Below are 19,241 nucleotides of genomic sequence, written 5' to 3'. Positions count from 1 at the left end.
TTTACTTTTACAACCAATTTTTGTAACTGCTGCTGGGATGTTGGCATGATCATAACAAGCACCATGTAAATAAACCGAGTGTAGAGATCGAGAAAAATAATTGAGCAACCAAATCAATGGTGGAAATACCAGGGAAATGCAGAGCGCAGAAGGAAAGAATCCCCTCGTTGCGAGGGCTGCGGGACCCATGGGAGCCCCATGAATAGCAACGTCTACTCTCTCTCTCTCTCTCTCTCTCTCTCTCTCTTTGCCAACCAACGAACCACCACTGATTCTAAGAGGCAAATCGGTGCCAAGCAAAGGGAAGGCGCACGCTCCCTCTCCCCTCCCCGTAGGAGTCTCTCTCTCACTGGTGCTTATTTATTTTGATGGGAGTCGTCTTATTTGTATCATTTTGATTCATAAGAAATGGTTTCTATCTGAGTTTCTGGCATGTGATCTACTGATCTCTACCCAATGGGCGGGTGCCCATTTATGAATCGCGATTCTTTGTGAGGAAGCGGATTTGGAGGTCAGGAGGATTTGAGGAGAGGGGGAATCCGGTTGGAGAAAGATGGATGGGCAATTCAGCCATAACCGATCCTTCAACAATCTGAAGATGGCGACCACCGGAAACTCTCCGCTGCCACAGGATAATGATCGGAGCAGCGGGGAGCTGCGGGCACTCGACTGCAACCTCACTTCCCTTTGCGACCACATCCAGGTGGAGGGTTTCAATTCCGGGGCGTTCTCCGACATCGTCCTTCAGGCCATGGGGTCGACATACCGCCTCCACCGCCTGATTCTCTCGCGCAGCTCTTACTTTAGGTAGTGCCCGTCAGGGATCTCTCCCATGTATCCGCAGAAGCTTGTACTTATTGTTTTCATTCTCTGCCTTTTTTTTATCATCGAATTCTTAAATTCTTTCTGTTATGTTCGCGATTTTATTGCGTTTCCGAATACACGCACAAGGTACATCTCGAGATTTTCTCTGGGCGGTACTCATTCTTATGATGTCTGGTTTCGTTTCATGTGAAATTCTGTACAGCTTTATTGTTCATGAGGTTTGATTTTGATATGCACCATAAGATCATTTTTGTCAAATACAACGTCGCCTAAAACCTAGAACTGGAATCTTGTTCCTTTTCTTCTTTGATTAGTGCAGCTGGAGGAAGTAGAATGGTTATTGATCAATCGCCTTTAGGTGTCTGCATATGTATTTAGTGGAATATTTTTCTCTTAATCTACGATGATCCTTGCTTCTTCCTCGTTTCTTTGGATACAATAATGAGATTACGTGCGGAAGAATCTATAGTTTCGCATACCTGTTCTATTCGGATTTCTTGGCATTGACTAGATAGTTAGTCAGTTGACTAATTTATTATGTTGACATTGATTGCTGGAAAACTCGATCTTCAGGAACATGCTACAAGGTCCCTGGAAAGAGGCAAATGCACCTAGATGGTTAGTCAGTTGACTAATTTATTATATTGACATTGATTGCTGGAAAACTCGATCTGCAGGAACATGCTTCAAGGTCCCTGGAAAGAGGCAAATGCACCTATGGTGACGCTTCAGATTGACGATCACAATGTTAATGCTGAAGCTGTGGAGATGGCGTTGGCTTATCTCTATGGCCAACATCCTAAGCTTAATGACAGCAATGCATTTCGTGTTCTTGCAGCTGCATCATTTCTTGACCTGCAGGTGAACTGCTCGCAAGTTATGCTATTAATGTTTTTTCAAACTGCAGAACTCTCATCTTGTGGATGCTATTTCTTATAGGAGTTGATCTCAAAGTTAATTGTTTATAAGGTTCTTGTGGTCTCTGCTAGAGTTAGCAATGCAGTATTGTGTTAACGGGTGGTGCTCATGATGGATCAGAAAATAATTTTTTGCTCCAACATTTTCATGCAGGATCTTTGCGCCATTTGCACAGACTTTATTATCTCTGAGCTTTGGACAACAAACTTTTTGTCCTATCAGGTGAGCCATCCTTTGTAATTTTGCAGGAGTTAATGTGCTTTATAGGTCTCTAACTGGTTTGTTATATTTCAGGTTTTTGCAGAGAGTCAAGATTATGGAATTCATGGGGAACGTGTTAGAAATGCTTGTTGGGGATACCTTTGTCAAAGTGGCATGGAGGAGTTAAGAGAGGTACAGAACAAGCACATTACCATCCTCTAATTCTTTGTTGCAATATTAAGTTCTTAAGAACTTAAGCCATTACAATTCTCAAGTGTTGGATGAAATGTTTCATGTACATTGAAATATAATCATTGTCAGTCCAGTCTCAGCTGAACCAGATTACTTTGTACGAATATATTCTCTTCTGGTTGAAGGCTGACTGTTTAGAAGTTTGTATTGTTATATTCACTTGGATACATTTGTTCTCTTTATCTATAGTACAATGTGATGTTTTGGAGTGGTCACCAGTAAATATAAGATAAATAAAGATGGTTTTCTTTCCCGTCTCTCTAAGATTCAGAGATGGTCTTTCTGACACATTGCACTTCTAGTTCTAGGCGTGTTTGAATGGGAGTTTAAGAAAAGCAAGGTAAAAAACCAGTGAAATTTTGCTAGGTACATGGTACATGTTGGGAAGAGAAACTTTTTCATGGGGAGAAACCTTCACCTTGTTTGCATCCTTACTTCACTTATCTGAAAAAGCCGGGTGAAAAGGTCAGAGGGGGAAATAAATTCACCCCCTTTTGGAGATACAAAATAAACATTTACCCCAGTAAATGTGTTTGACTGTCTTCCAAAGCTAAACCTAAAACAATCGAACACCACCTGGTCTTGCATCTTCTTTGAGGGGTCATAAACTTTTGCGCTGTTAAGTTTATTATTTGTTCTTTTGATGTTAAAGTTCAATCACATGGTTTGCATATTTTCAGGTATCTTCTTTCCCTTTTTAATGCTTGATATGCAACCTGACCTGTGAGTCCATGACTTGTAGGTGCTTCCGAAACTTTCTTCCCAAACATTGCATGCTCTGCTTACATCTGATGAGCTGTGGGTACCTAGTGAAGAGAAAAGGTTAGTCAGAACGTTGTTGTTTAGTTTTGATTTTGTGTTTTTAACCGGGTATGGTTCAAGTTAAATAGTATAACATTTTTTTTTTTTTTTTTGCACTGAAGATTTGAATTGGCACTCTATGCCCTATTAGCTAAAGGTGCTCTTCAAAAATTTGAACACCCTGAACAATCAAGCTCTCTGATGGAGTCACCTACAGATCCATTTGTAGTCAAAGGAAAGAACTTGATGGATATCAATACTAATAAGCAGCTAGTAGAAACTGAGGCGGGAAGCAGTGGTTTGCACAAAAAATGTGAAGGAAATAATATTCTTTGTGAGCTTGCTGATTGCATGGTGGATTTTCACATAGTTGAGGCCGATACCAAGCATATTCATTTTCAACATGAGTCGAGTTCACAAACAGTTCCAGCGGCTGCTTATGTTTGCAAGATGGAAGACCCTGCTTCATCAAGTAACTCTTCGAGTACAATGCAAGTCATTAGTTCTGGTGCCTATGTCGAGACCAATACGGGCACCGAGAGAAGAAATAGAGAGGGGACTGCAGAAAAACCTCACGAACAATCCAAGGCAGCTTTCCTTGGTGAAAATATTGTATGGTTTTCCAGAGATCATCCCAGAAGCTGCTCATCAGGATTGTCACCTCACAATGGGGTCTTGTCTAGTGAGTGGGGGAAAAGCAGCCTTTCTCAACCTCCCTCATGGGGTGGTCGAATTGTAGGGAGAAGGGAAGTAAAAGCTTCTGCAAAGGATACTTATGGAATACGTGAAGAAGACTATGATGCATTCATAAATATATTTGAGGGGGGTTCTCTTCTGTACTGCCATATGTCATTTGAGGGGCTGCTTAATGCGAGGAAGCAATTGGAGGAACTGGGTTTTCCCTGCAAAGCTGTTTGTGATGGCCTGTGGCTTCAGGTTTGCAATCTATATCCTTCTTTACTGCCCAAATAACTCATTCTTGAGCACGATTATGAGATACTCCACGAGAGAATGGTATGCATACTCATGTAGACATGCCCGCAGTTACATACCGTGTGGGTCTCTCTTTTTGTCAAGATATTGTGTTAAAAATTAAAAATAAGGAAAAGTTAAAAAATTGAAAACATGGCATTTTGAAAAATCTTCAAAATGAAAAAATTGTGTTTTTGATTTTTCACAATTTCCAGTGTTTTTTTATATATTTTAAAAATTTTGGTTTTATTTTAACGATTTAATAGCCTTTTTGATTTTTCCTATGCTGTTGTGAGAAAATTAGTAGAATAGAAACTTTATAATTTTCTGGTAAGTTTTGTGCCATTTAAAATTTTTAAATTCACAAGATTTTCCCAAGTAAAACAAAGTAACAAACTTACAAGATAATTCCCAAGAAAAGCCTCATTGATAAGATAAGAACAAGGGAATGCTATTTGTATGCTGGCACATCATGAAAATCTATTTCCAGTCGGATTTTATCAGCAGAAAAAGATAAGAGACCATCTGATAACACCAACCAGATTTCAGGCGTCAAACCAGGTTATTAAAGAAAAACCTGGTTTTTATCTGTTTGGCTGAGAGAGAACCATATTTTCCAATGCCGGGCTTTTCCTGTATCCCTCCCGTTTGTTCAATTCGTCGCCATCATGGTGGGGAAGTTCCTTTGCTATCCAACAATTCACAAGCTGGAGATGGCAGGCTGGTAGTGTTCTTGCTGGATTGTACCAGTCTTAAGATGACTTATGTATATTTCTTAACAAATCACTCTTTATATCATACGTGTAAAAGATTAGATTGCACAAAAAAATACCTTGATGATCTTTTTTAAAGGGTCTGATTAGACTGGTTTTGTCCTTGACCTGAGTGGTGTGGGATATGCACACACACATACACACACACACACGTACACACACACGCACGTACACACACACACACACACACACACGTACACACACACACCTGAGTGGTGTGGGATATGCATACACACACACACACACACACACACACACACGTACACACACACACCTGAGTGGTGTGGGATATGCATACACACACACACACACACACGCATATGCTCTTTTTTGTAGGTTTTAGAGCTTTTGCGGAACATAGTTTGGTATCCAAACAAGGTTTGTTTGCTGGAATCCTGGTTTATGGGCAAAGTCTGGTCTCTTTATAACTAGGTTTTGCTCTGTCATCCAATCAGCCCCTGACAGTCTTAATTTTATATCCCTTATAAGCTCTGATCTACATATTAGACCTTTTTGAATCCTAGAGAGAGAGAAAGAGAGAGAGAGAGGAGAGTCTGGACCATATATAGGTGGCTGATTCCCAATTGGAATTGGTCTATGTTGAATTAAAACGTTATGAATTGAATAAGTGGAGCAATTTTATGAGGAATCAATTTATAGTTATCCCTCATTTTGAAAGAGAGATGTGTACTTTTAGTCTTTGACCCAGACATTGCTATGAGATGGTTCTTAGTTTAATATGTTCTAGAATTGGTAATAAGGTAAAGATTTCACTTGGTTTTTGTTGCAGGTGCTTCTCAGTCAAAGAGTACAAGAAATTGGTGCTGATACTTGCAATAAATGCAGCTTCAGCAGCTTGTCTTGTATATGTCGGCAGTCATATAGATACTCTCAAGGTGTCAGTCCCCCTACCTACTACAGGCAAGATCATGAACGGAATGGCACTCCTAGCAACATGAATGATGTGTATCTTGCTGATGCTCAAGGTGAAGGTAGTGGACTGCTTAGACCTGTACGTGTGCATGTACAAGCTCCTATGGATGGGCTTGCTGGTATAGGACGAGGTACAACTCTTGTTCCTTCTCCACTTTGGCTTCCATCACTTCTTTACTCCCTTATCTTCTGTTCAGTTTGGGGTAGTAAGATTTCTTTGATAAGATGCCAGAGTTGATATTACCAGGTGATGGGCTGACAGCCCTAGTAGGTCTTAGCCAGGGGAACAATGCCTCGCCCATTCAGGTAGAACAGTCTGACAGAGTATATGAGTCAGATCTCCAAAGCAGATACTCTGGAGTTGCTGCTGTCGTTCCATTTAACACTGACATTCCCAGGGAGATACTGGAACCAGAGGAGCCTACTGCTGTAGTTGATTGGGAAAATTCTGATGGCTGCTCAATATCTTTAGATCTGAAGACACAGTTGCGAAAGTTTCCTCCTTTCCGATTTGGGTGGGTGCCTGCTACACTCTTTCGATTGTTTCCACAACTATGTTCCATGAAATATGAAATTTTGATCAACTTACTCTCAAGGATCATATCTTCATTCAAGCCAAATATTTCATCTTAAAATCTTTAATATTTTGAGTGCCCTAGGCATCTTATACTCATGAACATTCCATTTTCTAGTGTCTTGAGTGGAGGCAGAATGTAATTGATATAGTTTCAAGATTCTATGGAAACCCTCTTTTCTAGGTCTAACTGACAATCACCCATCTACTAGAACTCCATAACCTAGCAATCTTTCATAAGTCCTAGGTTCAATGTCGATATAAATTTTTGATGTCTTGCATAGTGTTCTGAAAGGGTTCTCTGTCGGTGTGCGTAGTCTTTAATGAGCTATGAGACATTTTTTGTGTTCTTCCATGTGATGTTTCATCTTAGTGTTCTGTTGTGTGTCTATAAATTAAGATTGCTCTGTGAATGAAATTCATTCAAAGCAGTTAACTTTTTTAGCAAGCTTCAAACCTAATTGACATTTCTAGGAACTGGCACCCAACAGTAGGTTTAAAATTGTTGAAGAATGTATCACGAACAACTAGATGGAATTCAGACAAAAATTTGCCCACCTTTTTTTTGTGTAAAGTAGTATTGGCTTTGAACAAATAATTGTAAGTTGTAGTAGTATCAGCCTAACCAAATCATGTCATTTTTGTGTATCCAGTATATATCTTGTATATCATGCCTGCTTTTTGAATTGTGAATCTGATTGCGTACTCCAAGTCATTTTAATCAATTTTTCCTGAGAATATTTGGGTTTTATTTGATTTTGAAAATTTTGTATTTCTAGTGAACATGTAGCAAGTTTCATCCTGAGTATGGAAATGCTTTAGACCTTTTATTCTAACCAAGTGGCATACCTTGAACTTTTGTAAGATCAAATTTTGAGGCATTAGGTCACAGTAATACTCTGTTGTTAGAGACTTAGAGTCATAACATGTCCTAGGAATTTAAATGTTTTAGCCCTTTTATTCTAACCGAGGCAGCACACCTTAAACTTTTGTAAAATCAATTTTTGTGGCATAATTTTATCTGCTGCTATACTTGAAAATGTTGACTTGCTTTATTGGGTATTGAGATGTACTGTCTTATTTCTCATTAACACTCTGTTTTACAGTCAGTAGTATGTGCTGAAATTTTAAGTGGACTCTATAATATGAATCGTGTGCTGTTTCCATATTCTTTGAAATGTGGCCACAGGAGACACAACTCTTACATACTGATTACATGTTATCTGCAGGGTCGAATTCCAAGATGTACATAGGCTTGCAGATGGACAAGTGAAGCACTCTCCTGAAGTATTTTATGCTGGTTCATTATGGAAGGTAGTATATATTATAAATTTATATAATGTCTTTATACCACAAGTGTTTGATCCTTGGATTGTCTTGAAGAGATATTCTTCTTCTTTTGTTTTGGAACAGGTAAGTGTTCAGGCATTTAGTGATGAAGATCCACAAGGGCGCCGCACCCTTGGTATGCTAGAAGTTCTTCAATTTATTGAGTAAGCTTCTCTCTGAATATTAATTTATTCTAAAAGGCCTTTGGTATTTCAGGTTTGTTTCTTCATCGGCGCAAGGCAGAAACATCAGATCCACTCAGAAAGGTCAATACTTGTTATCTTGGTGGCTAACTACTCATTGTGCAGTAGCATTTCCTAGCTGAATTTTATGTTTCCCATTTTTCAGGGTCATCTATATGTGGATTCTAGGGAAAAAGTCACAGCTCGATATCAGGTATAATTGGCTTGTTGATACTTTATGGTGGTTGTCTAAGTTTCCGTGATGCTATTACCTGGCTTTATCTGGGTCTGAGTTCCAATTATATTTACTCAAGTTATCAATTTGAAAAAACAACTTATTCTCAGTTATAGGAGTAGCAATTTTGCTTATAGTTGGCAATTGGCATAATATCGAGAAGCTGAAACAAGTCCCATGAAGTTCACCACTTGCTGTCTGCTTGCAGCTTTTCCTGCCACCTGGTCAAATAAAAAGTGGCAGATAACCTGATGCTTTGTTCTAGGATATCTGTCAATCATATTTTTATGAATGAATACCTAAACGGTTTTCATGTATATAATTTTCTTATCAATGAAATCTAACATCGCCTTCTCGACATGTATTTCTGTGCTTTTCTATCCTTCAGCTGATTTGCCCATCAAAGAGGGAGGTCATGGTGTTTGGAAATTTCAAACAAACTGGGACTCTTTTGCCTAAAGCTCCCAAGGGATGGGGGTGGCGGACTGCTTTGTTGTTTGATGAACTCCCCGATCTTCTCCAAGGTGGAGCCTTGCGCGTGGCTTCTGTTGTTCAATTGGTGTGATCATCTACAATCATAAGGTAAGAAATTTTGGGTGGTATGTGGAACTAGGTAAGAAGATTATGTTGATATGGAAAACTTAACTCTGTTTATTAATGGTTATACAAATGGCAGATGTACAAGTTCATGATCATGCTTTTTTGTCTACTTCGGAAATTCCAATGAGATTAACCAGATCAAGCAGTTGGGAGTGGAATTCAGTCTGTATTGAAGCTAGGCCTCGGTGCTGTGAGTCACTCTGCTGGCCAACCTGGCTTTCTGTCAAGCAGGCTCCTCTGCACTTGAAAGTGATGATGGCCCTCCAGTTTTCAGCAATGTGAGGACACAGCATCAAGGGATTGGCACATCAAATCCGAGTTCTTTTTTATCATGCATCATATTGAGCCTCAGCTGAATTGTGAGCGTGGTCATCTGGATCCCCTTCCCCCATGGCGCCACCATCTTCTTGTACAAAGAAAATCTGCTTTTTTGCCTATAAGTTTGGGCTTCTCAGCTTCAACCTCAAGGAAAATCTTCATTCTGAACAATGTAATAAGTGATTCAATTGATGTAAATCTACTTTTGTCCATTTAGTACACTGAGCCAACTTTGTAAGTGGAGGCATCATGGTCTACTGCCTTTTTAAGTTGGTATCAGTTAATCTCTCTTTTCACTGCGTTTTGCTAATGGGATCCTGTGAATCTTCTTTGCTTTTTGCTTGTGGGGATCCAATCATCTGTCCTGCATTTTTTTCTTTTTTTTTGGGGAGCTTGCAGCCTTGCAGAAGGAAACCTCCTTGCAAGTCGCTTCGTACATTTAGCTGTAAATTCCAGATTGTGGACTTGTTTAAAAGATGGCTCTAAACTCATGCAAAAGATCCTGTTTCCTGTAAAAGATGCGAATAGTTTTATACCTACGGCAAGTAACCGAAACATATGCCTTTAAAAGTAAGACATAAATCTAATGGTTAATCTGATACTTTCTGATAGAAGGCTTTTAGGAACATGATGGAATGAATGTCCGTCTCTGCTTATGAATCACTGTATTATGCAACAATTATGAAGCTTCTTCTCTCTCTCTCTCTCTCTCTCTCCCTTTTTTGGTTTACACAATTTTGGTTTTTTTTCTGGATTTTTTGACAAACCCAAGTTAGTAAACGTTTAAATTTAGAAAGTTAAATATTATGGCATGTAGGCTAATATCCTTACGCCCTTTTGGAGGCAAAAATGTTTTTAAGGCGTGTTTGGCCGATGGTCGCAACACAGATTACCAATTTTGACTAAAACCACATATTTAAAAAAGCATGAACTAAAAAAAAAAAACCATGTTTTAAAAAAACCTGAGTTTTACAAATTGGTGTTTTTTGGTGTTATCCAAGCACAACCTTAAATTTAATTATTATTATTATTTTTTTAAACTCTATAGGCAAAATAGTTGGTGGTGCGACACCTTGATTATTCGATTTTCATAGGCGTTAAAAATGGGATCGCGACATTGAAGTTGAAGGGTGTACCGTATCTCACCTAGGTTTAGATGAAACCCCTGACCTTGGAAATAAGGAGAATAAGGGGGTTTTCAGGCTTTTTTCGAGCTATTAACCATTTTCTTGCAAGGATTAAACCATGCAACTAGTGAATAGATGCAGGGTATCAAACACTTGTCATTCTAGGCTCATATCAATATTTAAGGTATTATCGCAACATGTATTTGTTAGTAACAAATACAATATTATCGTGACAAAAACATTAAACAAAAAAGCACCACATTCTTTAAATATCACATTTTTTGCAGTATAGAGATCCTTTAGTGAATCTCATGGAGAAAACTACTAGGTTTTGTACAATTGATTATTGTGGCTATGGAGAAAAAGAAACAAATCCTGTTTGGATGGCTCAAAGTTTGTGATAAAAGTGGCAAAATTATAAAAACAGGAGAGATGCCTTAACTATGAGGAGAGCAAAGGCATGATTCCTCAATTAAAATTAGACAAAAAAAGGGGCCAGAACGAAAAGTGATTCACATTCTTTTGGTATTCCCATAATGCCCTTTTGAATTTACTTTATTTAATTTGAATTTAAATTCAGAATATAACGAAGGAATGCAACTGTTTGTATCATTGCATTAAATGGAATGCAGTGCACATATATAGAGAAATGAGATCTACGAGATTGCCTTTGACCAAAGTAATATGACAAAAATATCCATCTTCAAAACCTAAATCTCATAATTTAACATCGTAATTATCCCTTGTAAGCAGGGGCATAATAGGAATGCAGACAAAAGAGAGATATCCAGATTTATATATATATATATATATAATGATTTTCCAGGTTTTCTTTCTTCACTATAATCAAACAAATTTAGAGTAGGAAAAATATTGTAGTGAGAACAAAATAAAGAAATGACCAATTTCTTTTTGAAATTGATAAGTCTGTTTTCCATTTTCCATGCATATATACAAGTGAACCAACAAGTATGGCAGTGGCACCTTTTACAACTCTCTCTCTATCACAGAGACATAGAGATGCTTCTGGTACACAACAGAAAGGATTTCTTGGGAATTGCAAGAATTGGAATTATCGAGTTGCGTCTTCATCACCCTCAAGAGGGAGTGAGGAAGGGAGAGAGAATCCTTAGAACTCTTGCAAAAGGAAAGAAATGCGTTTGCTTGTGTGGTTGGTGATGGAAGCAGAAGAAGAAGCAGCAACAGCAGCTGCCACGGCGGCGACGAAGCAGCAGCAGCGGCGGCGGCGGCGGGTCGGCGGATTGGAGGCAAGAGTGGTGGAGCTCCGTGACTGCGACAGCTCGCTGCTCGACCGGTTCGAGCGCGTCTCCTTCGAGGTCCAACTCAACAGGGCCCTCATGGGGAGGAGCTACTCCACCCCCAACCCGGCTCGCCTCCTCTTCACGCCGCCGCAGCCGGCCGCCTTCTCCTGCCTCCGCTCCGTCTCCCCCTCGTCCGGCTCGCCTCGCCGCCGGCGGTCGGCTCTTTGCAAAGCCGTCAGGAAGCTCCTACGTCCCGTGTTCGTGCACCACCATGGGCCCAAGAAGGATCCAAATCCAGATTGATCATTCCTCCTACAAAACCGAATCTCTTTTTTCTTTTTTTCTCCTTTCTTTCATCTATGTGTAAAATTTCTTGAGGCCATACTCTAATGTTTAATGCTTGCTATTTTGTCTACTTTTTCTTGTTTTTGGTATTTCGGAACAAATAACTGTTGTCTTCTGATTAAGGAAGCAAATCATACATTGGATTAGATATATTTCATTCATATTTAACAAATATATTAACCGTCAATGAAATAAATAAATAGAAGAAGTATTACTAATGAATGAAATAAAAAAACACAAGTTTGCATTGGATCTGAGATATTAGGTAAATAGACACTCATGGAATGTTTGATAGTTTTTGATATGAGATATAAGTTGATTTGAGACCAATGAGAATCTTAAATCTACACATTTAAGGTCGAACATCATTTCGATCCGATACCAAAATTTGAGTTTCGACTACAAATTCAGGATCTCAAATCTTCTTTTTCATGTAATGGTAGTATCTGTTGTTTGTTTATGCTATGAGTCCCACATTTTTTTGGATCTTAGATTAAAATCCGTTACTATCAAACACACTCTTAGATGTGTTATTGGATTTCACAGAGTACAGCGTATAGATTGGTTCGCACAGTCATGTTTTATTTTTTAAATTAAAAAATGGATTAAAATAGTTTAATAATGATTTGAAAATTATTTTTTACCATGCATAAACTTGTATCGGCCCGTGCACTCCGATACGGATCGCTTGATCGTCTCATTTCCTTGTTATGGTTTCTGAAGAAATGGCATTGGTAACGAATAGGACAGTCGGAGGAGAGGACACTTCTTCGCGCCGCTCTCCAACGTTCCGCAGAGGCCGCCTTCGCCGCCTTCCGAGGCCGGCATTCGCCGTCGACGCCTTCATCGCTCTTCACTTCTCCGGGAACGCCGTTCTTCGACCACTGGCAGCTGAGATTGTCGTCTCAGGTTGGCCTCTCTGTTCCGCTCTCTCGTTTTTTCGCTCAAACCTTCGATCGTTTGTCACTCTCTCCTCGCATACTCGCTCAGACGCTGGTGGTACAGTCGCAGGTGACCATCTCTCTCTCTCTCTCACACACATCATGATTGTCCCTCGGCGGAGAGCATCTCCTCTCTCTTCTGCCGTTGTTCTGCCTCGCCTTCGTTCGCCATTCCTCCTCATCCGTCTTCGTTTGTGCCGTTTTTATACCAATGGGTCGTGTGTCTCCACCTTGATTTCCGCAGCTTTCAGCTGGATTGGAAACAGATCAACAAGCAACAGGTTACCTGAAAGGAAGGTGTTACGCCCGTAAGTCTTTATAAAGGGATGTTTGGGAAATTTTTAAAACTAAACTGTGCTTCCGAAAGAGGGTTGATTTTGAAAATTTGGGGAGGGGAGGGCTTGTCGAGCCTTACCGCCTCATTCTCTTTTATTTTCTAAAGAAAACTGAGAGGGTTTGAGAAAGGGAGAGAAGGAGACAGGGAGACGGGGAGAGAACGGGAGAGAAAGAGCGGGAGAGGTGAAGATAGGAAGAGGGCAAACGAGAGAGAAAAGACGAGGGAGGAAGAGAGATTGAGAGATAGAGGTGAAGAGGGACGGTAGTGGAGGTAAGTCGTCGATTTGCATTTTCTCCTTCGATTTTTAAAACTCCTTCTTAGATTAGATGCTTGAATCTCTGCTTTGTTAATTTATGATAGGGAAATTTGGTTTTTTTCAGTCTTAGCATGGGATTCATGATAGAAGTGATATTGCTTGTCCATAGAGGGCTGAATGGCTCATACAGTTGAATTTCTTTCTAAAGCTGTTTCTCCGAGTTCGGGTATTGATAGCTAGGGAAGGAGTATTGAGCGCAGATTGTGCGAAATGAGATAGATTTTTCCGTTCTGTATTATTTTCAGATGGGACTGAAGCGGTACGGTTCCTTCTTGAGTCATAATCAGAGATAATGTTAAAATAGCAAGGGGGCTTTGATAATCTTGTACGAGTTGGACTAAAAGGAGGTGAATTTGGGGAAGACTTGACAACGTAGTTGGAAGGCTCGTTTGTTGGTGAGGGCCGTGAGGCTGCTGGTCATGTAGGGGGATAGGGTTAAGACCTTTAATTAAGGTTAAACCCGAGACTGGCGTCTACTTTTTGCAGGAGTCAGCATGCGAAACAATCTACCATGATAATGTGTACTGTGCGTGTAGCTGATTGTACTTGTTATACCTGCTTCTTAGTGCTTGTTTTCTTATTTTCTGTGTTTGTGTGTACTGTGCATGTAGCTGATCCAGTCAAGCCTTTGGCTTGTCCAATTTTTTTCAGTTGCATGAAGTTTATCCTGCACCACCTCTAACTGTATTTGTAGCTTTTACTGCAAATTTCTCAGTAATCTGTTCTTAGTGTCCAGCTTCTTCTTTTCAATTGGATTACGTGTTTTCCAGAAAAGTGCACAAAATCAAGAAACTGGGAATTTGTCTAGATGTTAGATGAGCTTGTTCTCAATTCTGTTATCAATCACCTTCTTTTTTTGGATCCTCTTAATATAGATGTTACATACGGAAATCTCGTTGAAAGAACAGGCTAGTAAAGTATGATGACTTAAGAAAAAGTGTTGGCTCAATAGCACAGGTTAGACCATGATTGCCTTCTGTACCATATATCCTAGTATTTTTTGCACTAAGAATACCATTTTCAAATATTGATATGGAATTCCTTTAATAACCCTAAAAAGTAGGCTTGAAATATTAAGAAACCTGGTCTAAAAACTGAGAATTTATCTCATCTCCAGTAAAATTGCTTCTTTTGCAGCATAAGATAGTATGGTCTCAAAAAACATGATTTGTTGTTAAAAATCTGAACTATGGTCACTGAGAATATTGTCCAACAACCATTATTTCTATCTTTCTCTATTCTTGTCTGGAGTTGTCTTCATGCATAATGATGTTTCTCTTAATTCCACCTTTGAATCCATTTACTTGTATTTATCCTATTTATATGTATAGTTTGATATGTGGTGGTTTATTTAAATATACATGGTTTCTAAAAAACGAAAATTTTGGTGTTTTTATCTGTTATTATTTCTCAATGTTGTTGCTGCAGGTAAGACTCATTTCTCAATGTTGTGGAAAAACTTGTTTTTTGAATGTTGTTATTGGTCTTGATGCTGCTATCTGTTAATTATTTCTGAATGTTGTTGCTGTAGGTAAGGCATGTTGCAGGATTATGATCTTTATGTTGGAAAGCCAATGGCAACTTCTTTTTTCCAGAATAATTTTTCAATCCATCAAACAACACAAAAAATATTTAGCGATAATAATTTCATTTCAAAATATCAAACACGAATCTGAATGAGGAATAATTTCCTCTTGCACTCTATCTTAAGAGAAATCATTCTGAAATTCTAATGCTATAAAACTTTTCAGGGCCATCAAACACACCTTTGAAGGAGGGAAGGGGGAGGGTCCGCATTGGAGGGCTGCTTCTTGCCAGCAGAAGCAATGACTAGTGCATGTTTTTTAGCACCAAGAGTGTTAAGGTGGTCAAGAATGAGGGGTGCACTCCAACAGTGCATGCGGGACCGGCATGATTATGTCTACCGTCAGGAGCAGGAACATGAGTTCTCAGAGTCAAGCTTGTACCTTGGAAGCTGGAAGCCGCCCAAGGACCCAAGGGAGGCAGAGGCAGCACTTGGCCTCCTTAGGCGTGACTATGCCAAGAAGGTGAAGGATTTGAGGAAGCAGTACATGTATGAGATGGAAATGCAGCAGCAGGAGAAGGAGCGCAAGGATGAGGCCAGGCGTGAAACCATCCGGCTTGCCAAGGAGGAGCGCAAGGCAGCTAAGGCGAAGATTGCTGAGGGCCGTGCTGCTGAGCGTCTCCTCCTCGACCAAGAGTTCCGCGAGACACTGGTACTGCTTCTTTCTCCTCTTTTTCTGTTCTTCCTTCTTCTGCAATGGTCCAAATGTGATAGAGAGCCTTAGAGGACCCCTTGTTAAGATTTGTTTGTTGTGCTGCAAGTGGTTTTTTATGTGCTTGTTTATATGTCTATAAGTGTGGTAACATGCCATTCAGGGCTTAGTGCAAGCTAGCTTAATTTAACTAAGTAAACAAATGACAAATTTTAGACTGGTAGTTTCCCATTCAATCACATATAAATTCTTCATGCCAACTAAATATAGATTTATTTGATAATTTGTGGTCTATCTTCTTTCAAATTTTGCCTATGCATTCGTTGGAGATGGTGTTAGTTTTTTTTTTTTTTTTTTTTTTTTTTTTTTTTTTTTTTTTATGGTCATACTAGTAAGCTATGTGGTTGATTCATGAATGTGCTTTATTTCTATGTTGGTGACATTGAGCTTGTTACCTAAATGGAATTTGAACTTGATGCACGCAGACAAGGCTTGATGAGCTTTTAATGATCATGGGTGATCAATCTGAAGGACGCATTGAGGCTTTTTAATCAGAGAGTAAATTGGAACTGCTATATATATTTTCATTTCAAAGTTTTGTGTATGTTCTCTGTTAATGTACTTTTTATAGTAGAAATAGTTGAGGAATGGTTATAATGATGTACAAAACCATTTCTTCATTTATCTTATGCATGTTTTAAGGTGATTAGATGTACCAGCCTTATGCTTTTGGTTCTTAACTATGGTTGTACCTGTCGTTTGTGTCTTTTGATCTTGAAATGTTTGTTCATGTTCTGTATTAAAAGTTCACATATGATCTAATTTAGAAGGAAAGAGGGAGGAGAATAAATAAGGAATAGTCACTTCAAAGTGTTATATAGATTGAGACCTTGAGGCTTCTGACATGATAAGGTTGTCTAGTTCTTTGCGTGGGCTGTTTGTAATTGTCTATGTACTCATATATGTTGGAGCTTCTTTTTGAAGAGTGTGGGAAACTTATTGCAACGATTTTGTCATATCAGCATAACATAATATATCTGATACAATATTGTTAACGTATGAATACTGCAATCAGGTACTTATCCAGACAGAAAATTTTCAGTATTAAATCTGATCCAATTTCAGTCAGAATATTGGAAAACAAACATACATCTGATGCCTGATGGAATGTTTTCAAGGTATGAGTACTGCAATCAGGCATTTATTCAGACAACATTTAACGTTTGTGTATATTGCAGAGCTATAGTAGATTAGACGTAACAATCCAATTTCACGCCTTATTGGGTGAAAGTTTTCAGACTGAAACTTGACACAAAGAATAGAGGAGATTTAAAATCAAATAATGGAGATAAACTAGGCAAAAAAAGGCGAGCCTAATTTTCTGAGTGGAAGTCTAGAAGAAATAATTTCAAATCTTTATGGGCATACCTTCTAGAGGAGATTACAGCCTGTCTGTGACACCAAGATTTGAATGAGTCACTGCTTTATAGACTCACAGAAAGGAGAAAGCATCGCACAAAAAGGCATGCTTGGGTACAATGGAGCCCTTGACTTAATTTTTTACTATATGGACTGTACATTTGCATGGACAGAAATGTCCCTGAAACGTAATATTTCTAAAAATGTTTATTATGAATATTAGATGTGCCAAACACAATGAACCCATTATGACTATCAAATAGCCTAGCAAAGCAATGAAAGGATAGAAGAATGGTCATGAGCAGGAGCTGTGGTGATTGCCATATGGTACACAGAGGAGGTATGATTTCTGCTAGTTAGATCAATGTGTGTGATTGTGGAGCATGCTTGTCTTCAATTTTTTCCAAGATTGAAATGGGTTCAAAATATGCAGTCCCTTTAAAACACACATAGTTTACTTTAATGCCAATCTGATCCTTAAATCAAGGCTCAAGATATGCCAGTCGAATTTGCAGGTTCTTCAAATGGCTTTAGTTCTTTCCAGTTCGCTAAATTATCTGGATCTCCTTTCTCCATCTTATTGGTTTGGTACTTTCTTTTTCATATCAATACCTTTTGATATATTAATAATACATGAACTTGTTTAATGGCCAATAACGTGTCAAACCACTCTTCTATTTGTCACCTTTTTTAACTTAAATTAATATTTTGATAGAATGCGGTAACTTTTATTTTTGGCCTTGTGAGGTGTTTGATTTGCTGTTTAATGTCATGTTGAACATTACTATTTTCTTTTGTTGAAATTGCTGCTGATGAAACTTCTGGTCATTCACCAATTGTGGCTGCAGCTGAAGGAGAGAGCTGAAAAGTTGGAGTTATGGAGAAGTAGAGAGCAGCAGAGGGGTGAGAAGAAGCGGGAGAAGATGGAGCTCCTTAGGCTGCAAAGTTCTGTTTGGGTTGGTCAGAGTGAGCTGGATAAGAAAATACTGGAAGCTATTGTTGATACCACTCCTTTGTAGTTTGTAGTTGCAGGATCAGGAAATCTTCTTTTCTTCTTGACCACCTTGTGTGTTTGGTTGCGCTGTAAAGTATCCTTACTTGGCTACCTGAAGATCTTGCTAATGAGGCACTTGAATCATAAAATTGACTTTTTTACTTGTGTTTGGCTTTGTGGTGTTTAGTTATACGTTGAAATCAATAAAGTTCAGAACATTAGAAACAACGAACTGATTCCAGCTGATATAAACTTAAAACTTTCCGGAATATATTGGAATTGCAAATCTGCATGGCGCTTCCTTTGGAATAATTAATCTTTGAAACGTATTTCAGTATGAACTATAGTGAAAGCACTTACATTTTTAGTAGAAGCAATTACATGTCGTGCTACCTAGCAATCAAGCTTATCATAAGAGTTTTTAACAGTGTTGTGACTGGTAAGTAACGGTGTCAGTGTCATCAGTGCCGTGTGGATTTGACGGTCGTCTTATTTTCTAATTTTTAATTATTTACAATTAAATTAAAACAGTTTAGATTGATTTAAAAGTTAAAATTATGAAAAACATCTAAACTTGTATCGGCCAATGCACTCTAATACGCTCTAATACAGAGGTGTTTTTTACCACACTGGTTTTCCCGCTGCTACCAAAGAGGATCAGGGAAAGAATTTCCTCATAATCTGTGCTAGAAATTGTTTTGACTACAAACAGCACCGTCTAAAAGTTTCAGTTTGAGTCCGCACAATCTCTACGGCTTTAATGGAGAAGGAAACCTCAAAATTTAAACTTATGGAACTGGGCCACAGAACTGCCGCCTTTTTAAGGTATTCAAGGTTCATCCTTGGAAAAAATCCAGGCAATAATTTCATTCTCGAAAAGGAGGGCACTGGTTCAGATAGAAATACACGGATTGTGAAATGTAATTTAAGATTATATTGGCACACTTGAAAACTTAAAAAAAGTTTTTGGTGCTCGCTTAAATTTCCTTTAATTTTATGTGTATTACAGAATTTCCAGTATATCTCTTTTCCAATGGTAATTAACATCTCCGAACTACAAAATTGTTAAAAGCAGCAAAATGTTTCAAAATTAAATGTCTGAAAAAAATGTTTATTGAGTTTTAGAAAAAGGTTCCGTTTTTTGTGATATAAAGAAAACACGTTTAAATTTAATTTATAACTGTTTGACTCGCCTTTTATGGATAATGTTGCGAGGGCGTTGAACTAGGAATTAAATAAATCAATTGTCTCTTTGGAGACATCCGACAAAACTGGAATGAAATAATCAATTTTTTTGTTTATTAACACGCGGAATAGGAATAAGGCCCAACCAAAATTAGCCTGATCCTC

The 19,241-nt window shown here is 38.6% G+C and overlaps 2 protein-coding genes across 4 annotated transcripts; both read left to right on the top strand.

Annotated features, from left to right (window-relative positions):
- Positions 1–118: 118 nt before the first annotated feature.
- Positions 119–9,253, top strand: LOC116254632 (uncharacterized). Its single transcript, XM_031630147.2, has 14 exons — positions 119–807; positions 1,503–1,686; positions 1,897–1,965; positions 2,038–2,136; positions 2,939–3,018; positions 3,120–3,933; positions 5,533–5,806; positions 5,923–6,190; positions 7,479–7,563; positions 7,663–7,714; positions 7,795–7,844; positions 7,927–7,974; positions 8,384–8,577; positions 8,672–9,253. The coding sequence occupies exons 1-13, from the start codon at positions 554–556 to the stop codon at positions 8,558–8,560; spliced, it is 2,454 nt and encodes an 817-aa protein (XP_031486007.1). The 5' UTR covers positions 119–553; the 3' UTR covers positions 8,561–8,577; positions 8,672–9,253.
- A 3,118-nt stretch (positions 9,254–12,371) lies between these two features.
- Positions 12,372–18,052, top strand: LOC116255065 (uncharacterized). Of its 3 annotated transcripts, none has more exons than XM_050078061.1 (3): positions 12,372–12,658; positions 14,993–15,478; positions 15,964–17,737. In XM_050078061.1, exons 2-3 carry the CDS (start codon positions 15,068–15,070, stop codon positions 16,027–16,029), a joined length of 477 nt encoding a protein of 158 aa, XP_049934018.1. In that variant the 5' UTR covers positions 12,372–12,658; positions 14,993–15,067; the 3' UTR covers positions 16,030–17,737. The 3 variants fall into 3 exon arrangements, with proteins under 3 accessions (XP_049934018.1, XP_031486662.1, XP_031486661.1); XM_031630802.2 differs by lacking the exon at positions 15,964–17,737 and adding an exon at positions 17,746–18,052 and having other exon boundaries at positions 12,376–12,556; XM_031630801.2 differs by lacking the exon at positions 15,964–17,737 and adding an exon at positions 17,746–18,052 and having other exon boundaries at positions 12,376–12,658.
- Positions 18,053–19,241: the final 1,189 nt, after the last annotated feature.

This window comes from Nymphaea colorata, chromosome 5 (assembly GCF_008831285.2).
Source record: "Nymphaea colorata isolate Beijing-Zhang1983 chromosome 5, ASM883128v2, whole genome shotgun sequence".
NCBI lineage: Eukaryota > Viridiplantae > Streptophyta > Magnoliopsida > Nymphaeales > Nymphaeaceae > Nymphaea > Nymphaea colorata.
This window is presented reverse-complemented; position numbering and strand designations above follow the sequence as displayed.

What these genes read in the sequence shown, in the direction of transcription:
- LOC116255065 (XM_031630802.2), top strand. Translation starts at nt 15,068, where the DNA reads ATGACTAGTGCATGTTTTTTAGCACCAAGAGTGTTAAGGTGGTCAAGA. An exon ending in AAGAGTTCCGCGAGACACTG is followed by an intron (nt 15,479 to 17,745) that starts GTACTGCTTCTT and finishes TTGTGGCTGCAG; the next exon opens with CTGAAGGAGAGAGCTGAAAA.
- LOC116254632 (XM_031630147.2), top strand. Translation starts at nt 554, where the DNA reads ATGGATGGGCAATTCAGCCATAACCGATCCTTCAACAATCTGAAGATG. An exon ending in GCATGGAGGAGTTAAGAGAG is followed by an intron (nt 2,137 to 2,938) that starts GTACAGAACAAG and finishes CATGACTTGTAG; the next exon opens with GTGCTTCCGAAACTTTCTTC. An exon ending in CATCAGATCCACTCAGAAAG is followed by an intron (nt 7,845 to 7,926) that starts GTCAATACTTGT and finishes CCCATTTTTCAG; the next exon opens with GGTCATCTATATGTGGATTC.